Source organism: Aythya ferina (genome assembly GCF_964211825.1).
Source record: "Aythya ferina genome assembly, chromosome: 8".
In the NCBI taxonomy this organism is placed as follows: domain Eukaryota; kingdom Metazoa; phylum Chordata; class Aves; order Anseriformes; family Anatidae; genus Aythya; species Aythya ferina.
In genome coordinates, this window is record NC_140304.1 from 29530482 (window position 1) to 29550272 (window position 19791).

The window sequence follows — 19791 nt, forward strand, 5'->3', positions numbered from 1 at the left end:
ACTTATTTTTTTTTTAATTGAACTTTGTGCAACCCTTTCAGGTTGCTTTGAAGAAAAATGTTGAATTAATCCATACCCTCAAATGCCTTAGAAAGGAGAAAAATCCCAGCAGTAAATCCACCTAATTAAGTGGGGGTGTATCTAGCCCATGGGCTATTACTGCATCTCAGCTTAATATTTTTAAACATTCTATATGTGGAACAGGCGGTAAGCTCTCATCATTATTTCTCAAATGAAGCTGAACAGATCTAACCCAAATTACAGCAAGATAAACCAGACAAGTTAAGTGATGAAAATTGTACTTTTTCCTCTGCTTTAGGGACGCTTCTGGCTCATCTGTCCTCTGATCAAGGTGAGCCTGATAAAGCTGAAAATTACACTGTGTGACTGGATTGTACGAGATTATCTTTCCCCTGAGAAGTCATTTATTTTAGTAACCCTTGATGAATAAGAAACTTTCCGCTCCAACAAGATGATCTTCTTGTGTGGGCACAATTCCTTATTGCTTTGAGTGAGAGATCACATAAAAGAAACACAGAATAGGCGGCTAGATCTTCTTTATGTTTCAAAGACAAATGTGCCCTAAAAGACAGACCCTCAGAGACCACGAGTTTCATAAAATGGAATAATTATCGTCATTGGTTTGTAGGTTTGACTGCAAAAGTTACTGGCATGTCTTCCACTTTTTGAGTGTGAGGAAAATCCAGTTTTGGTTTTGAGAGAGGTTGCTCTGTAGAATTTTGAGTTTCTTGAACTTTAGACGATTCCAGGAGATGTTGCATGTTAAGTTTGAAAATAAGGCGAGGATCAGGTCCAGAAAGAGATGGACAATTGCAGCGCTCTCTTATTTTAAGAGCCTGTGAATACATAGGAAAACAAATCAAGCTCATTTAAACAAGATTAAAAAAAGGTTTCAGACAGTGATTTGGCTTTCCAGTAAGGTCTGCATTTGCATATAAAGCTTAATGAGTATAAAATTGAGTCAGGATTGTTACTGAAAATCTTTTCAACAGAAACCAAGATTTCCTGAGAAGAAACACATCTTTTAATATGGTAAAACAATGGAAAGAAAATGAAGAATGAAAAATGTTATCTTGCAGGCAGTCTCCCAAAGAATGGATAATCTAAAAGGTACCTCTTAAATAAGTATGAAGTTCTCAAACTATTTCATGTGCTATTTGTGCACATCAGTAACTTTTACCTTCTAATTTACATTCATATGTAAATTAAAATGACTGCATACTTCATCAGCTATGTTTCATTATTGAAGTAATTATATATACAGGCATCTGGCTGGGAAAAAAAAGGAGGGAAAAATCTTCAGTAATGTAACAGACATTTAACTGTTTGGCAGAGAAATCCAGATGGTTTATCGGTATAGTTAAGGTCCAGTTACACAAGTGATCTCATCTTCAAGAAACATTTGAATACACAGCTTCCAAGTGTTCTCAGAAAACAGATGTCTTTAGAATGCAAGAATCTATCTGGATTAATAGATTGGCACTAGGAGACAAACTTTAATTAATCCTGCTTACAAAATAACAGAAGTGTCAGAGCTTCCATTTTACAGATTAGAAAGCAGAGGCACAAAGGAGTCAAAGGATTTCATAGAGAAGCAAAATCCATTAGTACAGACACATTTCCTCCAGCTTTGTGTTCTGGCCAATGGATCATTCTGCCTTGGAGGTAATGGCACTGGATGAATCTTCTCAAAGGCATTGTGGAGCATTGGTATAAAACAGGATAAAGTCAGCTGTTCTAAAGGATGCTTAACTTGTGTTCATTTTTATGAAGCCAAACGTACTTTACCTAGTCCATTCAAACAGGCAGTTTATGTTAAAGATGGCAATGGGTAGCACACAAACCAGTTTGATGCAGTACTTTCCAACTGGTTTTACACTGGCCTACCAGTATCTGTGGATTCTCCTAGAACACTCATACAGCCTTACCATGTAAAGCAAGCTTCTATTACACAGAAAATTTGATGTCGAATTTTAGAGGGTTCTACATTTCCAATGAGTGCTATTTTTTCAAGATTTTCAAATAAAATAACAAGTCAAAAATTAGCTTGATATTTAGCACTCATCAATGGCCACAGTGATAGTCGCTTTTATGCAAGGTTCACTGTATCTTAGCCTCAATCTAGTGACATAGTAACATCCAGCTTTATTTTTAATATTTTCATGGGAAAAGAAGTTCACGTGTAGAGTTCATTCCATTTTCTTTATAACCATATATTCTAGAAAAGTGATGACCACGTCTGTCCTGAGTTGTGGCTAGGTGCCTCCTGCCAGTTCTAGGGACAGCTATGAGAAAGTGTGTCCGTTCATTCATTCTGCATGGATTACAGAGGAGGAAGAAAGTAAGAGGTTTTTACAGCAGTTCCACAGATGCACTGAAAAACAGAGTGGGAAATTTTAGTCTGCTTTATATGCACTTGATTCGGTTGAAATACCAAATCAAATATTCCAGTACACCTGTGTATAAGTATTTACCCATCATTCTGAAACAATTTGGTACTCTTTCACAGGAGACACTGGGAACAGCTTACTACAGGAGATTGTAAAATAGAAAAGCTGAGCTTCTTAAATAATTTCTTTGTAGGACGAGGTACCAAAATATTTCTCTCAAATTTTAGTACAGTGAACTAATAAGAGTTTCATGTAAATAGCTATAAACAGAGAGAATTTAAAGGCAACAACTGGTTTTGGAAAAATAAAAAAAATGCATTCTAGGAATGTAGGAAGAGTTTCCCCAGCTGTTTCTTGTTAAAGTGCAACATTTAAGTTACTGCATATGCAAGTCTGGATTAGGCACGCAAATATTCCTCTTGTCAAACTTTTAAAGAACATGAATAAAGCTCTCAGTATTTGTTTTTCTACAAGGTGATAGTCCATGTAGTCATCAAGTATAACCATACCACTGAACACTCTTCTGCCTCAGTGACCAATTAAATTCCAAAGTGATGTTTTTGACAAACCAAGAGTTTTCTCTTGTTCTCTTACGGAACAAACTGCTGCAAGACTACATTAGCGTCAGGCAGCATTATTCAAGGCAATGGAAATACAAAGATTTAGACTGTATCCTGGAAAGGGCAACATAATCCTCTTTTAAACTAATTTAGCAATTTTAAATCTCACGGGGGGGCTTGCTATATGGCGCCTGGCTTATTTCCATGGTTTCACTTATCTAAAATACTGAAGTCACAACAGCAAAGGTCCAAAACAATACTTCAGAGTTAACACTTTCACCCTGTGGGTGTCTTTGTTTTCTTGCTACACATAAAGCTGTTAAAGAGAGAAGGAAGCATCTATTCAACACCATCAACCCACATGCCATTAAAGAGACTGCAGTTATGAGAATGCAAAGCTGTGTTGATGTATAGTCTCACTGTTAAATACATCTAAGACTAAACATTCTTAATAGAGGTAGGCTTTGCATATACGTATGTTTGTGCCAGCTGTGAAATATTCAACCTTATTCAGGTGTTCTTTCCCTGTCTCTGTTGACTACTGCACTTCTCTTTTGTGCTACCAATGCTGTAGCATCATTACTGTGCCAATAACTGGCTGAAGAGCTTATAGTATATTTTTCCTGAGAGATAAAACAGCCAACCATGGTCAGCCACACTGTACTTTCAAAACCACCAGCAACTTCAAATCTGATAATTTAATATTGCTCAAGTAAATTGATTTCTGTCAGTTTGGGTAAAAGGACAAGTAAAAGCATTCTTAATGAAGCAAATGCATATCAATTTCAATAAGAAAATGTTTCATCATCTGTATACTGAAGAATGTTCTAAATAAAGACAACGGACAGAACCGAGACAAGGTTAACTAGCTGGAGTGAGTACACACAGGCACCTGGAAATTAAGAGCTATAATGCTATTCTTTTCAGATTAACTTTAAGAAATATTGCTGTTCAGAATACAGACCACCTAAATGCTTACTGGCTCAGAAGACATCAAATAAAATATCAAAATTACTGCTTGTAAGTAGCAAAGGTGAAGCTGTTTTTCTTATCAATATAATTGCAGTCATCTCCTGCAACGTACTGAGGGGGAGGAAGGCGTAAGAACTAGGGAGGCCTGCCTCACCCTGATGCTTTCAAATAAAAGCTAACAGCAAGACAAATGAAGGAGAAAAAAAAGTATTTTTTCTCTCTCAGTGCTCATCTTTCACCACTGTCACAGGTAAGCAGGCTAACTGCATCTCAACCCCTTATATCTTTTGGAGCCAATCCTACCTCTCAGGATAAAAGTCACCCTCTTAAGTCCACAAACAAGGCCAAGGGTTAAAATTCTCTTTGTATAAACTGTAATTACCTCAGCAGAGCTGAATTCTGGTCTGGCCTTGCAACTCTGACAAAAACTACAGAATAGCACAAGCATGCAGCAAAATAAATAAATAAATCAGGAAAGCTGAGCTGCAAACTGAATTACAATTAGCAGGCATAGAAGGCAACAACGGGTTCTGCAAATGAAGTAGCAGTACAAAGATGATTAGGAGTGGATGGATTTGTTACTTGATAGAGAAAAAAAGCAACTGATATATAACGCTAACACGTCACATCTTTCAGTGATTCTGTGGGCACAGAAAAGGAAAATTGTGACAAAATATTTAAATTTATGGAGAAGATAGAAACATAGGTCAGTATTTTTTTGTTATTTTCCTACAAATACTTACACTGATAGGACTTGTACTAATATGCTCTAGTACTAGAACTATCTCAGGTAATCTTCACATCATTAGCAAAGGGCAAATATATCATCCCCTTTTTGAAAAGCAAGAGGAAAAAAAAAAAAAAAAGGAAGCAAAATAAACGTATCTCCAATACCCCAACAGACACCTGAAAGAGGAATAAAGCAAATAACTACCCAAGCAATACAAAAAACGATAAACAGCCAACATGGACTTGACAAGTACAAATCTTGCCAAAATACATTGATTTACTTTTTTTAATTTTTTTTTTTGACAGTTAATTAGCCTAGCAGGCAAAATAGATGCAATAGAAATGACATGTCCCGACTTAGTAACTGACTCTGGAAATGATTTCAGTATGGTATTTCCACAAGGAAGTGTTGGAAGCAGGTGTTAGAGTAAATCAAAAATGGGATCTGAGTGAACAACATGATGCCAAAAAAGCAAATGTCATGTCAAGATGAATTTTTGTGTCACAGGCAAAGGCTCAGTAGATAACCTTCTGCTTTATTCAGTCTTGCTGAGGTTTCAAGCTGATGTACAGTGTTCAGTTTGGAAAACTTACAAGGAAAAAGGTAGACAAGCTGTAGTGAGTCAGAGAACATTAAACGAAAAGGTTCAGAGATGAACCAGCAGATCCTTCAGCTGCTCTCTGGCTCTATAATTCCATGGTTTTCCTCTCCACAACAATGATAAGCTACTGTACTACAAAATCATTTTAAGATTTCTTTTTCTGAAAAAAACAAAATGTGTAGGGCCTTTGAGTATTTCAGCACCTTCCATGTAGGAATTCTAGGAAATTACAGTCTCCCATTTAACAGGGTTATCATTTGGCTGGCATATTCTGTTCTCCTCATGTACAATCCAAATTGTTCCAGGCAGAGGGGGAAATCCTTTAAAAACATGACAAATCTTTTTCATTTTCTCTATTTCCTTTCCAGGAGTGCACTACTTTGCAACTGTTATATAGTTCTCTATTTATTAATTCCTCAGTTTAGCTGTAGCTTGCAACTTGTTCAGAAATGCAGATGCAAGATCTTTAAAACTCATTTGATTGCTCCCTGTCTTTTAATTATGTGAAAAGAGAATCCTTGTGATATTGCTGCTTTAATTTACATTTCCTGAGACTGTTAAGTTGCCTCATTGAGACAAGCTATTTCATTACCTGAACAAAAATTTTTCATTTTATATCATCAGAGTTTATTGTGAGCTTGATCAGAAGTCTGTAAAGAAACATCTTCACATCCTGAGAAGACCAAAAACTTGTCACATTTTTCCTAGCTATGCTAGCTGGACTAATAATAGGTATTATCTTGTCCTAAAAAACATCACAGCTTCAAAACCACCAGTATATGAAACACAACGTTTATATCTGTATCTTTAATACAAACTGGTCTATTTAGAGAAAGGGCAATTTCAAAATCAAGTACAAATGCAAAAGCCAGCAGATTTTTTTTCTTTAGGATTCCAGCCTTTGTTCCTTATGATGGATCTGATGCTGAATCTAAGTAGTAGTTTCTTCATAGAGAGATAAAAAGGCTCTTTTAGCTATCTAGCTTCTCTTGGGCTCTGAACATCTAATGGCCATTAATATATGGTAAACATACGGTTCTAAAATGCTTTAAGTATGTGAGTGGTGACATAAAAAGTTGCTGACATTGAACAGCAAAGCCCTGGGATTCCCTTCAAACGCCTGAAATTCAGATTCAAGGAGGCAACTCTCAGTCAAAGGAGAGTAAACACTTCAGACAAGAAGCCTCCAACAACACTTCTACATAACTTCTTTCATTTTTATTAAATTTTTTCCAGTATCAGCCTCACTTATCTGTTAATCTTTGTTAAAAAGAAGCCTTCAGCCTCTGCTTTCCAAACCTACTCCAAAACATTTGCAAGGTAAAAGACAAATGAAAACATCTCAGTCTCTATCATACTTTGGAAGAAAGTTTCCTAGCCTCCACAGCTCTTGTAAGCGAGAGCAGTGATAAAAAGATTAAAGGTTACTCCACCTGCTAAACCGCAAGAGATAAGACAAAAATAATACTATGTCTGCTACAACTATACAGTTGCTAATTTATTTAACTTATTTGCTCAATCTTGGAGTAAAAACCAAGAAGGTATTTATTTCTATGTTATAAGCCAGTCAATAATTGTATCAAAAAGAAAGGATTCTAAACACTTTGTTCAATCTATCTAAAACAAAGGCTCCAGAAATGTGTATCATTTTCTATTCAGCTGCTCTGAAAATATTACTCATCAGAATATCCTCACAGCCTGTTTTTGCAAAGTACAGAATTTGTGTGTATTAATTTAAAATATTCAGTCTAGCCATTCTCCAACCTCCTACCCCTTATCTCTGTTTTGATTTATGCTCTCACTTAGAATATTTACTGCATTCATTCTCAAAGGATTCATGAAAATCCTCCTCTTTTCCTCCTTTAAAATCAGTAAACACCTCAACATTTTAGCACTCTCTCTGCCAATAAATCTTCAACTGTCTTTGCAGCTTAGAACTGAGAAAGATGGTAAGTGACTGGGAATGTAACGGGGAAAAAAAAAAACAGGAAGAAGAAATTGCCAGTTTGTTATAAGAAAGGAAATTTGCTTTACCTTGCTTGCAAAACTATGCTGTTGTGAAGTGCTCTAATAAACAGCAACTTAAAAAGAAATCTAATAAACAAGTAGCCAAAAAAATCACGTTATTTTAACGTAGTAAAGAAAAAAAATCTGCTTAAAGAAACAGTAAACTAAGACTACTAAACTTGGAACGGTTCTCAAATAAGAGAACTAGCACTTGGCTAAGAGCAGAAATTTTTGCTTAATCCACCAGTAAATAATACACCCAATTAAGAGAATCCCCAGGTAGCTATCTATATGGCATTCTTCTGAGGGGCAATCCAAAAGAAATAACAGAACAGACTGCAGATAGATGGGCAATCACATGAATTATCTCAATTTCCTTAGAGTGGGGTAAAGTGTTCTCCCTAATGTGATGGAACAAATAGAGAGATTTGAAGAAAAAAGCAGGCTGCAAAATCTACAGAGAGCTATCGTAACTAGGGCTATTCAGAAATCTACTGGGGATCTGACATTCTTCTGAGGCATCGTTACACAAGGTGTGTTCAATTCCACAGCAGTGGGAGAGACGGGATAGTAGGGAGCATTCTCTAGTTGACAGTCTTGGGCTAGTTACTAAAGCAATGAAAGGGAAGACAATTTAGAGACTGTTTAAGGATGCAACTTAAAATCTGGCTTCCAGAACGGCATAAAAGGGACAAGATAGTGACACAGGTCTCATTCATTCACATCTATACTTGAAATGCCTTTAAAAAGCATAAGTATTACTATCTGATTGGAAAACAGGAAACAAGCCACTGGAATTAACTGCATTTTACCTGTGCTAGCCTAATGTTTCCTTTTTGATAGAATTATCAGGAAGGCTGAGAGTCTTATGACAGAAAATTTCTGTATGGGTAAAGGGAAAGGTAAGCGTGATGCAATGACAGCTGCTCATGGATTAATGCCAAACTAATTCAGGCTCAGAGAAAAAGCTACAATTCCTTCAACTGCTCACCTCTGGAATAAGGCGGTCCAAGTGCTCAGCTCTGTTCTCATGTGAAGGGTGCGTGGAGAGCCACTCTGGTAACTTGGGCTGCCCTTGAATGGCTTCTGCTAATTCCATTTGCTGCCAAAATACACTGCTTGCTCTTACATCCACACAAGCCTGAAAGCAGAAAAGAATTGTATTCACCACTGCTTTTAAGGTAATATGATACACATTCTAATTCCACTGATCTTTAACAAAAAAACTACACCTGAATTAGGTAATTCTGGAGAAGGAATAATAGGATTCACAATTTCTGCCATGTGCTTGTTCTTTTAAATAAAAAAAAAAAAAAAAAACACTCAGCTGTTTGTTCCATGTTATATTTGCTAGACACAATATAGCATAAGGACAAGTTAATCATCTCCACAGATTTAAGTAAATTTAAAGGTAAGAGTCAAAAATAAGAAGTGATAATAATTCACACTTAAACATATCTGAAAACAAGCTGCAAAGGCTTCTCTGCATGTGATTACATTGCCTTTTAAAAGGGTGATTTTTTTTTTGTAATCCACAACAGGTAAAAGTAATTATTGCAGAGAACTATGACTCTCCTCTCTCTCTCTGTAGAAGTACCAATTTAACTATAGAAAGCTGTGGAACATTAAGAATGGCACTTGTGTATCACCCACAATCTCCTTTATACTTTAAGTAGAAGGAAAAAAGAACAAGATTTCTTACATTGGTTTTCATTTCTTTAAGAGAAAAAGATGAGCGCTCATAAGGGAAGACTCCCCTCCCCAGAACTGTATTAGTGGTGCTTTGTCCTTCAAATTTTATTTCTTGAAGTTATTATTACAAAATTATATCTGCACAAGCAGAGAAATGCTGAGAAGGCACTTTGCTTGTTTCTCTCTGATACGCCCCTACAACTTCATTGCTATTACAAAGCACTGAGTTACCCACACAGCAATTATGTTTTTCCATGGATTGCATTAGTCCTCTAGATGACTTTAAACTATAAATGCAGTTTCAGTCCCAGAACTAAAGTTCATTTTAAAAAGTCTGCATTGAAGAAATATTAATAGGTAATAAGAAAACGGAAATTCTCCTTATGAAATATTAACGCTAGATGGTGCTGCTCTCATACATATCTAACACTTAAGAATTATTTATTTCTATTGCACCTAGCTAGAACTGATTGCTATTTAATTTTGATGAATTTAGAATGAAAACTCGCAGGAACAAAAAAAAAAAAAAAGGTGACTCTAAAATGAATTATGGAAAAAGCTTTGAGTAGTTTCTCACCAAATTTTTGTCTTACTTTAGCAAAGATAGCTTACTTTCACAACTATACTTAAAATAAATTTTAAATACCAGAAGTGTTGATATACTTCATAATTATAAGAAATCACATAAAATACAATCATAAAATCAGAGTTCTTAATTTTTACTGTATTGTTATGAAAATGAACGCTATATATAAGATTATTTCAAATGCATGAAAACATAGTAAAACATTCCTCAAAAATTCTTGCAATAGTGGAAGCTAAGTGAAAGATAGAAATTCATAGTACAATTTATATCTCAAGATACAATTTAATACATTCTACATATGAAAGATCACTATTTGGCTTCCTTCTCTTTGTAAAGACATAGCTTTTTATTCTAGTAATAATAAATTATATAAGAAGTATACTGTGTCATTGATAACACACAATTTTACAAATTCCAATTTGTTACATAGAATTTACCTAGAAGGACTTTGGATTTCCTCATAAACAGTTTTTTGTTTGGTTGTTTTTTTTACCCACTACTTCATTAATCTGCATTTCTTAAAAAAGGAAAAAAGCAACCACAATTTACTTCTGCATGAAGCATGAAACTCCCTCTGGTTACAATGGAAAGTGAAAAGTGTCTGTCTGGTTGCTAATAAAACAAACCAGCTGTAGTTACCTTTGCTGCAAACTGAAGTCCCACTTTGTCAGCTTCAGCCTCCAACGTTCTGCTGTACGGTCTATCAAACATAAACTGCAAAAAAAGCACAGAGCTCTACTCCATGCTTTAAATAAAGCATTTTTCTAGCCTCCTCAGAACAAATGGCTTTTATATATCATGTTTACATTGCACGCAATCAGTATTAATTTGTCTTAATATAATCTTTAATTACATTATATATAATTCATGGATCCCGTATTCAGTTGAAATTCATTCAAATTATACATATTTTCATGGCCCCTCTAATCAGCCAGCATCATCACGTTTTGCAGTGGCCAAAGGGTCAACATCAACTTTAAATTAATTGATTTAAAACATTATAAGCAGAAATATATTACTGGTCAGGGTTGTACGGAAGATTCAGAGTCAGAAGAAACAAGCTGGTTATGAACAAAATGGAATTTTCTCATTTTGATTCTATTAGCATTAAGATTTTAGCTGTAGCAACAGTATGTAAAAAAAAAAAAAAAAAAAAAAAAAGAAAGAAAGAAAGAAAAGTCCAGTGGCTTATATGATTACCTTCTTTAAACCCAGCACAATCTACTTTGTATGGTAAGCAGCCCACAGTACGGAATGCCACCATAAACATTTTAATGGAAAAAAAATCCCTTATTTGCCATGATTATTATCCCTCACCACAAGGTGCAGATTGCCCTTGAGAAATCAGACTGGAAGACATAAATATGACCAAATACTCTCCCTTTTGTCTATGTTCTGACAATTTATTAACAGGCATTAAGAGACAGCGGTAGCTTTGTCGAACTGTTATTTATTCATACAACCCAGGATGTTCTGGCACATATAATTCACGTACAGTTGGGCAGCCTTGCCCTACTATATCAGGTTAGAGTAAAGGCAAATCAAGACTTGTTAGAACAGCCTGCTCCTGCCAAGATAAGCAACGTGTCAAAGCATCCTGATCTCAGCATAGATTAGGAAATACAAACAGAAGAATGGGGATGTGCAAGGTTAGTGAAGAAGAAAAAGGTTTCATCAGCTCTTTATTTGGTCAAAGAAGCAGATCTTCCTTATGTGTTCCGGACAAAAAGAAGTAAAAAACAGTTAGAAATGAAGAGCACCAAAGAAACGGTCCAACACTTTGAGTACATAAAGGTATCAGTAACTTTTTGTTTCTTTCTAAAGTAGTGAGTGTGCTTTTTTTTTTATTATTATTATTTACTAGGTGAAAAATAAACTTAGAACCAATCAGAGCTTGCCCTCTGCAGTTTTATCCAAGCCAAATACATGGACATAAAATATCAAAAAAGTAAGCACTGAAGACAGTAAGCATTGAAAGAACAACAACTGAAAAGTAAGCAGTGAAGCTCTTCACTTCTGTACAGATCTTGCACATTGCAATTACAAACGTATTTCTAAAATCCTCTGAAGATAAAGTCATTGTTTGAAGCGCAATATGCGTTTTTAATTGCCCCGAAAAGTGCTCCAAGTATACTGGAGGCAAAGACACCCCCAGCTGGTCTGTCACACATTCCTGAGGCACCATTTCTCAGTTAGCTGGATGTAGTTGTTGTTGCTGTTTTAATTATTAAGCACTTTCCAATGAGGAATAGAAACTGGTAATGGGTGAGAGGACAACACAAAGCATTAACTGAAACAGATGTTTACACAAGCAGGTTGTTTTATACTTATTCAATTACAGCCACTTTCTGGAAGCTTTACAGCACTTTCAAGTAAGAAGGTAAATTTAAGAGCTAGGAAACTGCTGGTGTGAATGCATGTGTAATTTTAATAGACCATCTCGACAGAGATTTGGGACAGCAAGAAGATGGCCACAACATTAGCTTTGAAACTCCTACCTCTTCCATAGCTTTGTGCTTACAGTTAAGCAGCAGGGTAATACTACCTCTATCCTAATCTATTATTACCTCTATCCCAAAACTGTACCCAAAATGTGGTTGTATTCTGAAAAATAAATACAACTATTTGTATTGTTAATGCAATCCCTAGTTCAGGACCAGCCTATGCTACAGAAGCAAGGATGCATCAAAGGAAAACATCACCCTCTATCTGCTGCTGTTTGCTTTACTTTTCCTCTGTGCATCAGCTACTAGCAAGTCAGAGACAAGCAGTAACCTAAACAGACTCTGATGCGATACCACACAACAATTCTCATTGAGTGCGTAGCATTCCCAGGCTTATGTTCCCATATAAAATAATTTCTGCTCTAACAGCAAAGGCAACATGTTTCAGTTCAGAAATACATGACTAAAGAACAACAACAAATGGATCCTATGAGAAAACTCAAGGCAAGTGAAATCGCTAGCACTGGAGAAAAAGGCAGGGCTGAAACTAACATGTGAAAAATCCTACGAAGAGTCACTAGAAATTACTTACAGTCAACAACAGAAAGCAACCCATGGTCAGTAAAGGAAAAAGTAAAGCACCTGAGGTCATAAAAGAAGAACAAACACTGAAATAGAAGTGAGTACTGCAATGTGGCCTAAGCAACCACTTCATAGCCAGACATTGCCATGATAATAATGGCAAACTGGGATTTTAAAAAATTAAAGAGTAAAACATGGCTATGGAAAAAGAAAATGAAGCATCCTGACAAAATGAGTAGAAAGATTTTTTTCCATGTAAGTACAATAGAAAAATGTGGAATGGAGGAAGCAAACAGACGTTGCACTCACAGGTGAGTAGCAAATAAAAATTCCTATTCAGCATCTTTTGTATATGGAATACATTTTTGATGATATTAATTACTTATTTGTTCAGCATTATATATGGATACATTTAGTTTTATTTAAGGTAAGTCTAACCACTGTTTTAAACCAAGACATTACATACAGCATCTCAGAAACGATAGATCTTTCCTGTAGACCAAGTAGTAGGAGCTTAAAGCCAGATTCCATTTGCAATCCAAAGCCCAACTCCAGCCTACAATGCCAGAACATCAGCTGCAGTAGCCTAGGAGAAAAGATGCTGACAGGGAACTAAATCTTGCTGTCTAAATTATGAGCAGTGTCAGGACTGATTCACACTTTGCTTTTTCCCGAATTCAGCTCTTCAAAATGCTGACTAGCATTCAGCAATGTATTGGTTTCTTAGCTGCTGGTAGAAATATCCAAGCTCATTAGAGGTAATTTATGCTCACAATCCACGCATCTACCCATTAGCATAACTACCAAAACAGATTGGTTATATTTAAATTTCTGAAGAACCAGGTGAAATATCAGATATATCATCAAGGGAAGTCAAAGAAACCAAAGAGCTGCATTCCAGATTCAAGTTTTATGATTTAATGAAAATTTCAAAAAAAAAAAAAAAAAGAGAGAGAGAAAAAAATGGATAAGTGTCCAGAAGCAGGCAGTAAACTAGACAGCAGGGAAAAAAACAGCACCACAATAACCACTGAATTTTACTTTATGGGAAGTACGCTGTCTGTAAAGATTATTTCAGTAAGTTTTATTATAGTAGAGTTTCTACTTTAAAAGAACATTTAGACTCACAACTTCCTTATCTTGAAATCCACAAAAATGTATTTAAAGATACTCTTTCCATATATTTTAGTTTGTTTAGAAACATTTTAGCAACTACTCAAGATAAAAACATGGCATTTTAAAACTTTAAAACGTGAGATACATTTCAAACAGGCAATCATTTAACTTAATTGGCAAGCAAGTACTAAGGGCCCATCCAACTAAATCCAATCATTATTTAAGATCTAAAGTTTTTCAAGATGACAAATGAGAATATATATCAACTAAAGCAGATGTATATTTATAAAAACATATTTCCTTCAAAAACATACTGATATATTTATTTTTGCTTATAATCTCTCCTCTGCTTTTTTCCCCAAACATACTGTTCAGTGGTACTATCTCCCCAAGACTATAAATGTTTTTCCATGAACTCTAGAAGGATTATAAGAAATATTTCAACACGTTTGCAATGAATGTCAGAAACAGATGTATTCAAATAAGTTGTGTGAAGTATTCCATAGTCAGCCTTACCTCCTGCAACTTACTCTGAATCCACTGGCCAACAACCGCCAAACTATCACGAGGACAGATGGCCCAAATCATAGTGAGAAAGATGAGTGATAGGAAATCCAAGAAGTGAACCAGACTGGCTTTCTCTGCCTGGTAACAAAAATGGTTCAGTTTTCATTCATTACTGCCTGTTTTTTGCTTTTGAAGAACACAATATACTTTCAAAACACTATAAAATCACTAATTTTTAATTCTATGCAGCCACAGGAACCAGCTCCTTTGCTTGAACCAAAACAAAACAGGAAAAAACAACACAAAAAACCCAAACCAGCTGGATACAAGGTTCTTTCAGTATAGAATCCACACCAACTACCTAAATACAGCTGGAACAAACATATTTTGCCTGTCTCCCAATTGGAAAGATTCAAAGCTGATGGCAGTATGCAGATAGAGTTCTTTAGTAAGAAGGCCATGAAACAGTTGGAAGAAAAAGCCCATAAAGACCTAGAAGACTGTTGTTTACATTAACTTGAGAGAAGACAGACGTCAGTTAGACAGAAACACTAATGGAACAAGGGGAAAGTAAGCTGCTCTACTTTTTTTTTTTGTCTATTGTGTTCTTTTAATTTCAGAAACTAAAAAATCCTGAAGAATAAAATTGAAATAATTCTGTTTTTCAGACTTCTATCTGACGCAGAACAAATTGATCTGAGCACTGAGGAGTCAGATCATGCCATACTTTTCTCTCTATGCCAGGTGGGTGGCAGATTCCATACAAACAAGGTACGCTGTTTTTATTCTGAAAAACATTTGTAATAAATTCAGCAAGTCTAATTTGGCTTAACTGAACCACAAGCAACTACGATGTGAACATTGTTGCTCATCCAAAATCCTACAAATTGCAGTAAAACTGTTCTGGATTTTCACTGTCTTCAAAACATATTTACCTGTTTCCAGATTATTTTGTAATTTCATCAGGATGTTTATGCTTAAAAGGTCCTTGTTATGTCTTCTCGACTGGTGGATAGGTAATGGATGCATTTTATTTTTAAACTACATGTACAGAGAGAAGACATTTTGTATGCAAAGCAGCACTTTCAAGCAAATCACCTCAATCCAGAACAGTATGAACCCTATTTCTATACCATACTCTTTTTCATAGTTGTACCTTCAAAGCACAACAGAATGATTACATCCATTCTTCAGTGCTTAAATGGCAAAGAACTACCAATTTCAACACATGAAGGACATAAAAAAAAAAATAAGTTTGTGAAGGTAATCATCTCTAAATGCAGAATCAAGCTCCAGGCATTCTGGAGTTGTGCATTCCAAAACTGTGCCACTAAAATAAAAACACCATGCATTTCAGAAGAAGGTATTGAAGTATATCTACTTATGTAGATATAACAAATCTAGGAGTAACAAACTGAGTTGCCGAGTGCCTCCAGTTCTTTAAGTCTACACTATAGGAGGAGAGACATCTACAGACCAAGTTCTAAATGACTGTTAATAATGAGCCATAATCCACCCGTGCACTTATAAAAAATAAAAAAAAAAAACACTGGCAGACACTGTACTAACACTGACTACTAAAGGAGACTTCTGGCAGTTCTTATATGGAGTTCTATTATTCATGTAGTAATAACTTATTTCTTATAATTTAACTTATAACTTAGAAGTTAAGTTATAAGAATAGAAGAATGAACTGTAGCAGAATACTCTCATTTCAAAGTCAAATTTTCGTTAATTAGAAAGAGTCACAGTGAAATTTTGGTGGGCAGTGACTGAAAAGATCGTGATTATAATTAATTATTTAAAGAAAGCTGTCTAAAATTCTTAAATACTTACTGCGTGTTGCAGCACAGCATGAGCTATTTCATGTCCCAGAATGAAAGACAGCTGATGGATATCAGAAACCGCATTTAGCAACCCAGTGAAAACAAATACTTGACCGTTCTGTGAACAAGATGGGGTGAAAATTAAGTAGAAGGTAAATAAATGAAATGCTCTTTCAATATTACTAATAATTTTTCTATTTGTGTTCAACTTACTGGAAGCACAAAAGCATTTACTCCTGGTTCATCTACCACGTGGATAACCCAGTCGAGCGCCGAGACCTGTGGGACATCCTTGTTGCTCTCAGATAAGTGTCCAACAACGCTCTTCACAACCTGATAGCGCGCATCTGTCTCAGGCAGCATTTTATTTTTGAATTCCTCCATCCACTGAAAAAAAGAATTAATCGATTGCCACGCAGAACAAACACACAGTAAATGATTACCTGGTAAACTAATTTAGAGGCTATGAACAACTTCTTTAAAGCTCATTTTTTAATACATTTTTTCTTTCATATAGCCCAACCCAATATAGTAGAGTTCGTGCTTTCAGACTCACTATGTAAGGATTTATCAACTTAAAAGGAAGTAAACTAACTACAGATCAAAAATAAGATAGTATAAACTTGCCTCCTACAGCCTCATATAGCTGGTATTTTCCTAAGTTACGCTTGGCATCACAATGTTGCACAGCTTTCTATATCTTTCTGAATTCCTATTTGAATTTATAATTTCTTTATATCTCTGTATTTCTTTTGTACCTTCTAAGTTGGACAAACTTATACCAAAAATGTAACAGAATATGTCCTTGTACTACTCCTGCTACGTTCTTTCACATTCTCTATAATTCAGGAATACAGTGACATTTGTATATGGCTGAATGTTTCGAGTTCATTTCGAGACATTAGAATAGCAAGTCATAGAACTCAAAGCCACAGAAATCAGAACAATGGGCAATCTAAAAGAAAGCAATTAAAGGAGAAGGAACTGATCAAATGGAAGAAAAGAAAAAAAAAAAAAAAAAAAAAGGAGAATTGAGTGTATTCTCAATGGTGGGGAGTAATACCTTACAACTTGACAGCTTACAAAAAAGGACCTTAAATAAGTGCCATGGAATGCTCAAACCAGCAAAGAAAGCGGGACAGATCTAGGTATGTACCTATTATACTTTTATTGCCTCTGTCAGACTTTTGTATTTACTGTATTACGATAACACCTTCAGAAATGTTTGCCACGTACATGTGATGTGTTCTTCAACCATCACACATCCCTGAATGATTTGCTGATAGGAAGGTAACTCTTAAAAAGGATAGGGATAAGACAAGGGGGAAACTTAGGGGGATGCTCTGAAGGGTTCTGAGCACGAAGTACAACAAAGTACTGCATAATTTTCTTTCCTGTTAAGAGGTAAAAGGGAATCTGCTTGTCAAGAAGTGTGTGAGAGAACAAAGCTGTAGTCTTTACTTAAGCTATACTTTAAGCTATAGCCTGAAGTACTTTTCTTTAAAATCTTACCATATCATACTCCATCTGTGACAGCTGCCTAAAATGCTCTTTTCCAAACACCAACAGTCGGGCACGCCCGGTGATGGGTGTCTCCTCCAAGTGAGTAAAATAAAACACGACAAACAAAACTCCTAAACTACTGACACCCAGGAGTATCTTCCATTTATTTCTCCTTGCACTTTCCTTAAAAAGTTCCCGTTTATTAGGAGGAAGTGCCTTCCACCAATTTCTTATGCTCCTGTAAAACACAAACAACTGTCAGCTTAGGACACAGTTAAAAAGGGGGTTGTTAGCATCTGCCATTGCTCTACTACTACATTCTCACCTTGTGAGACTTTAAGAAAGGTTATAATCTACTTGACTCCTACTCACCCTCTCCCTTTCCCTTTCTTTCCTCCCACAGGAAGAGAAGGGGGCACACCCTTAGTGTCTTGAAGCATTCTACCCTCTCTCTACCTGTATAGGCAAGGCTTTGAAGGTGAAAAGACATATCTAACACCTCTGATAATGGAAAACAATTTCTTATTGAGCAAACTGTCAGCCTAGGACCCAGTTCTGCAAAACTTGCAAAAATATTAAAAAGACTACAAATACAGTATCATTCTCTACAAAGAGTGATGAACATATGCACGTCTTTGCACAACAGAGTCTTACTCTGAGAGTAAGCAAGATAGAATTTTACCTGCCAAGAATGATAGCAAATAGTTTCTGAGCTGGCTTAACAATAATCCAGAAAAGAGGTACAGGTGCAGCTTGAAGTGATGGTGATGTGTGAAAAAAACTGGCGATCTGAATGTTCCGAGCAGAGAAATGACTTGGGCGTAGCCCTGCAGAACTGATTTGGAAGGATGTAACCTTCTCCCCCTGCAACAGAGAAGACTGAAAGCAAAACCTTCCTGAACCGTGAGGTGCATTCTTCCATACTGCTGTTTTTGGGACGTTCAAAAGACACCTCTGTCCTTTACCGAGAAAGTTTCTACAGTAGTCAGTCAGGCTTCCAGTCAAAAAACAGTGTCTATTATTTCCACTCAAATCCAGCCTCCGGCATCTATCTTGTATAGAACTGACTTGAATTTGGCAACGTCCTGTGTAAGGCCCGTAGAACTTATTGTACTTCCCCTGCTTGGTCAAAGAAGCCAAATGAAAGAAAATACAGCTCCTGCCCGGCAACTTCAGACCACAGATGATATTCATAACTCTTTGGTTGGTTAATCTGAAACAAAGAAAAAAGGTATTAAGGAAGTCACCCAAGGGAAACCTTGAAACGTTACTTCATTTCTTCTGAGCAGGTATCTCCTGTTTCTTTGCCCAGGCAAAAAGAGCCACAGTTACAATGCACCTTGTTGTAGATCTAACATATGACCCTGCCTTCAACTGTAACAAGCCCAGCACCTCACATTTTATTACTGAGAGCAAAAAAGTATCCTTGCTTATTCTTGCTGTTTAATTACAAAGAGACCAGAACGACTGCAGGTGCTCCTCGTGGAAAAAAAATCCCCTTTCCACCCTGGGCTCGTTGCCACAGGTGCCGTTCGCACACCTTGAGGAAAACCGGGATTTATTGAGCACATTGAGCATTTCGCTAACATTTTTCTCCTCAGCACAGAGCTCACCCGGCCTGCAACCGCAGCGGCCCCTCAGCGGCTCCCGGCCGGGCAGGCCCCAGCTCCCGGCCCCAGCCCCGATCCCCTCAGTGAGCGGCTCCCCCCCGCCTATCGCGACTATCGCGACATGTGCAGACGTGAGGAGGCGCGGGGGGAAGAGGGAACATGGCACTCTGAGGCGTTCGGGGAGGGGGGGGGACGTGCTGAGGATCCGCTGCGGGAAACACCTCCTCAGCCGGGCTCCCTACTCACCACCCCAGCAGGCGGAGGAGGAGGAGACGCCGCCGATGCCGGACCGGGGCGGGAGGAAGACAGGAGGAGAGGAGACGGGACAGGACATGACGGGACGGGACGGGCTCTGCCCAGCACCGCCCCGCGCCCGTTTCCGTCCCCGTCCCGTTCCCGGTCCCTCAGGCGGTGGCGCCCCTCGCTCCTCCCCCCACCCCTCAAGATCCCGCGGCCGCCATTTTGTGGCGGTGCCGCCGCGCGGCCGGGGCTCTGTGGGGCGGCGGCCATGGCCCAGGGAGCTCCTCAGGGGCTCCTCAGGTGCTCCTCAGACCTTCACCAGCCCTTCTTCCCCTGGCTTTGTGCCCCCCCATGCTGTTTTGAGGCCTGTGTGTGTGGCCCTGCCTGCATCCACTCTCAGCTGA

At 37.2% G+C, this 19791-nt stretch overlaps 1 protein-coding gene across 2 annotated transcripts; it reads right to left on the reverse strand.

Moving 5' to 3' along the window:
- Window positions 1-540: 540 nt before the first annotated feature.
- On the reverse strand, window positions 541-19552 carry OMA1 (OMA1 zinc metallopeptidase). Of its 2 annotated transcripts, none has more exons than XM_084527458.1 (9): window positions 19394-19552; window positions 18220-18750; window positions 17547-17775; window positions 16248-16421; window positions 16045-16152; window positions 14218-14346; window positions 10199-10273; window positions 8273-8422; window positions 541-857 (listed from the first exon to the last, which is right to left on the reverse strand). In XM_084527458.1, exons 2-9 carry the CDS (start codon window positions 18729-18731, stop codon window positions 636-638), a joined length of 1599 nt encoding a protein of 532 aa, XP_084383584.1. In that variant the 5' UTR covers window positions 18732-18750; window positions 19394-19552; the 3' UTR covers window positions 541-635. The 2 variants fall into 2 exon arrangements, with proteins under 2 accessions (XP_084383584.1, XP_084383585.1); XM_084527459.1 differs by lacking the exon at window positions 19394-19552 and adding an exon at window positions 19151-19170.
- Between the last annotated feature and the right edge of the window lie 239 nt (window positions 19553-19791).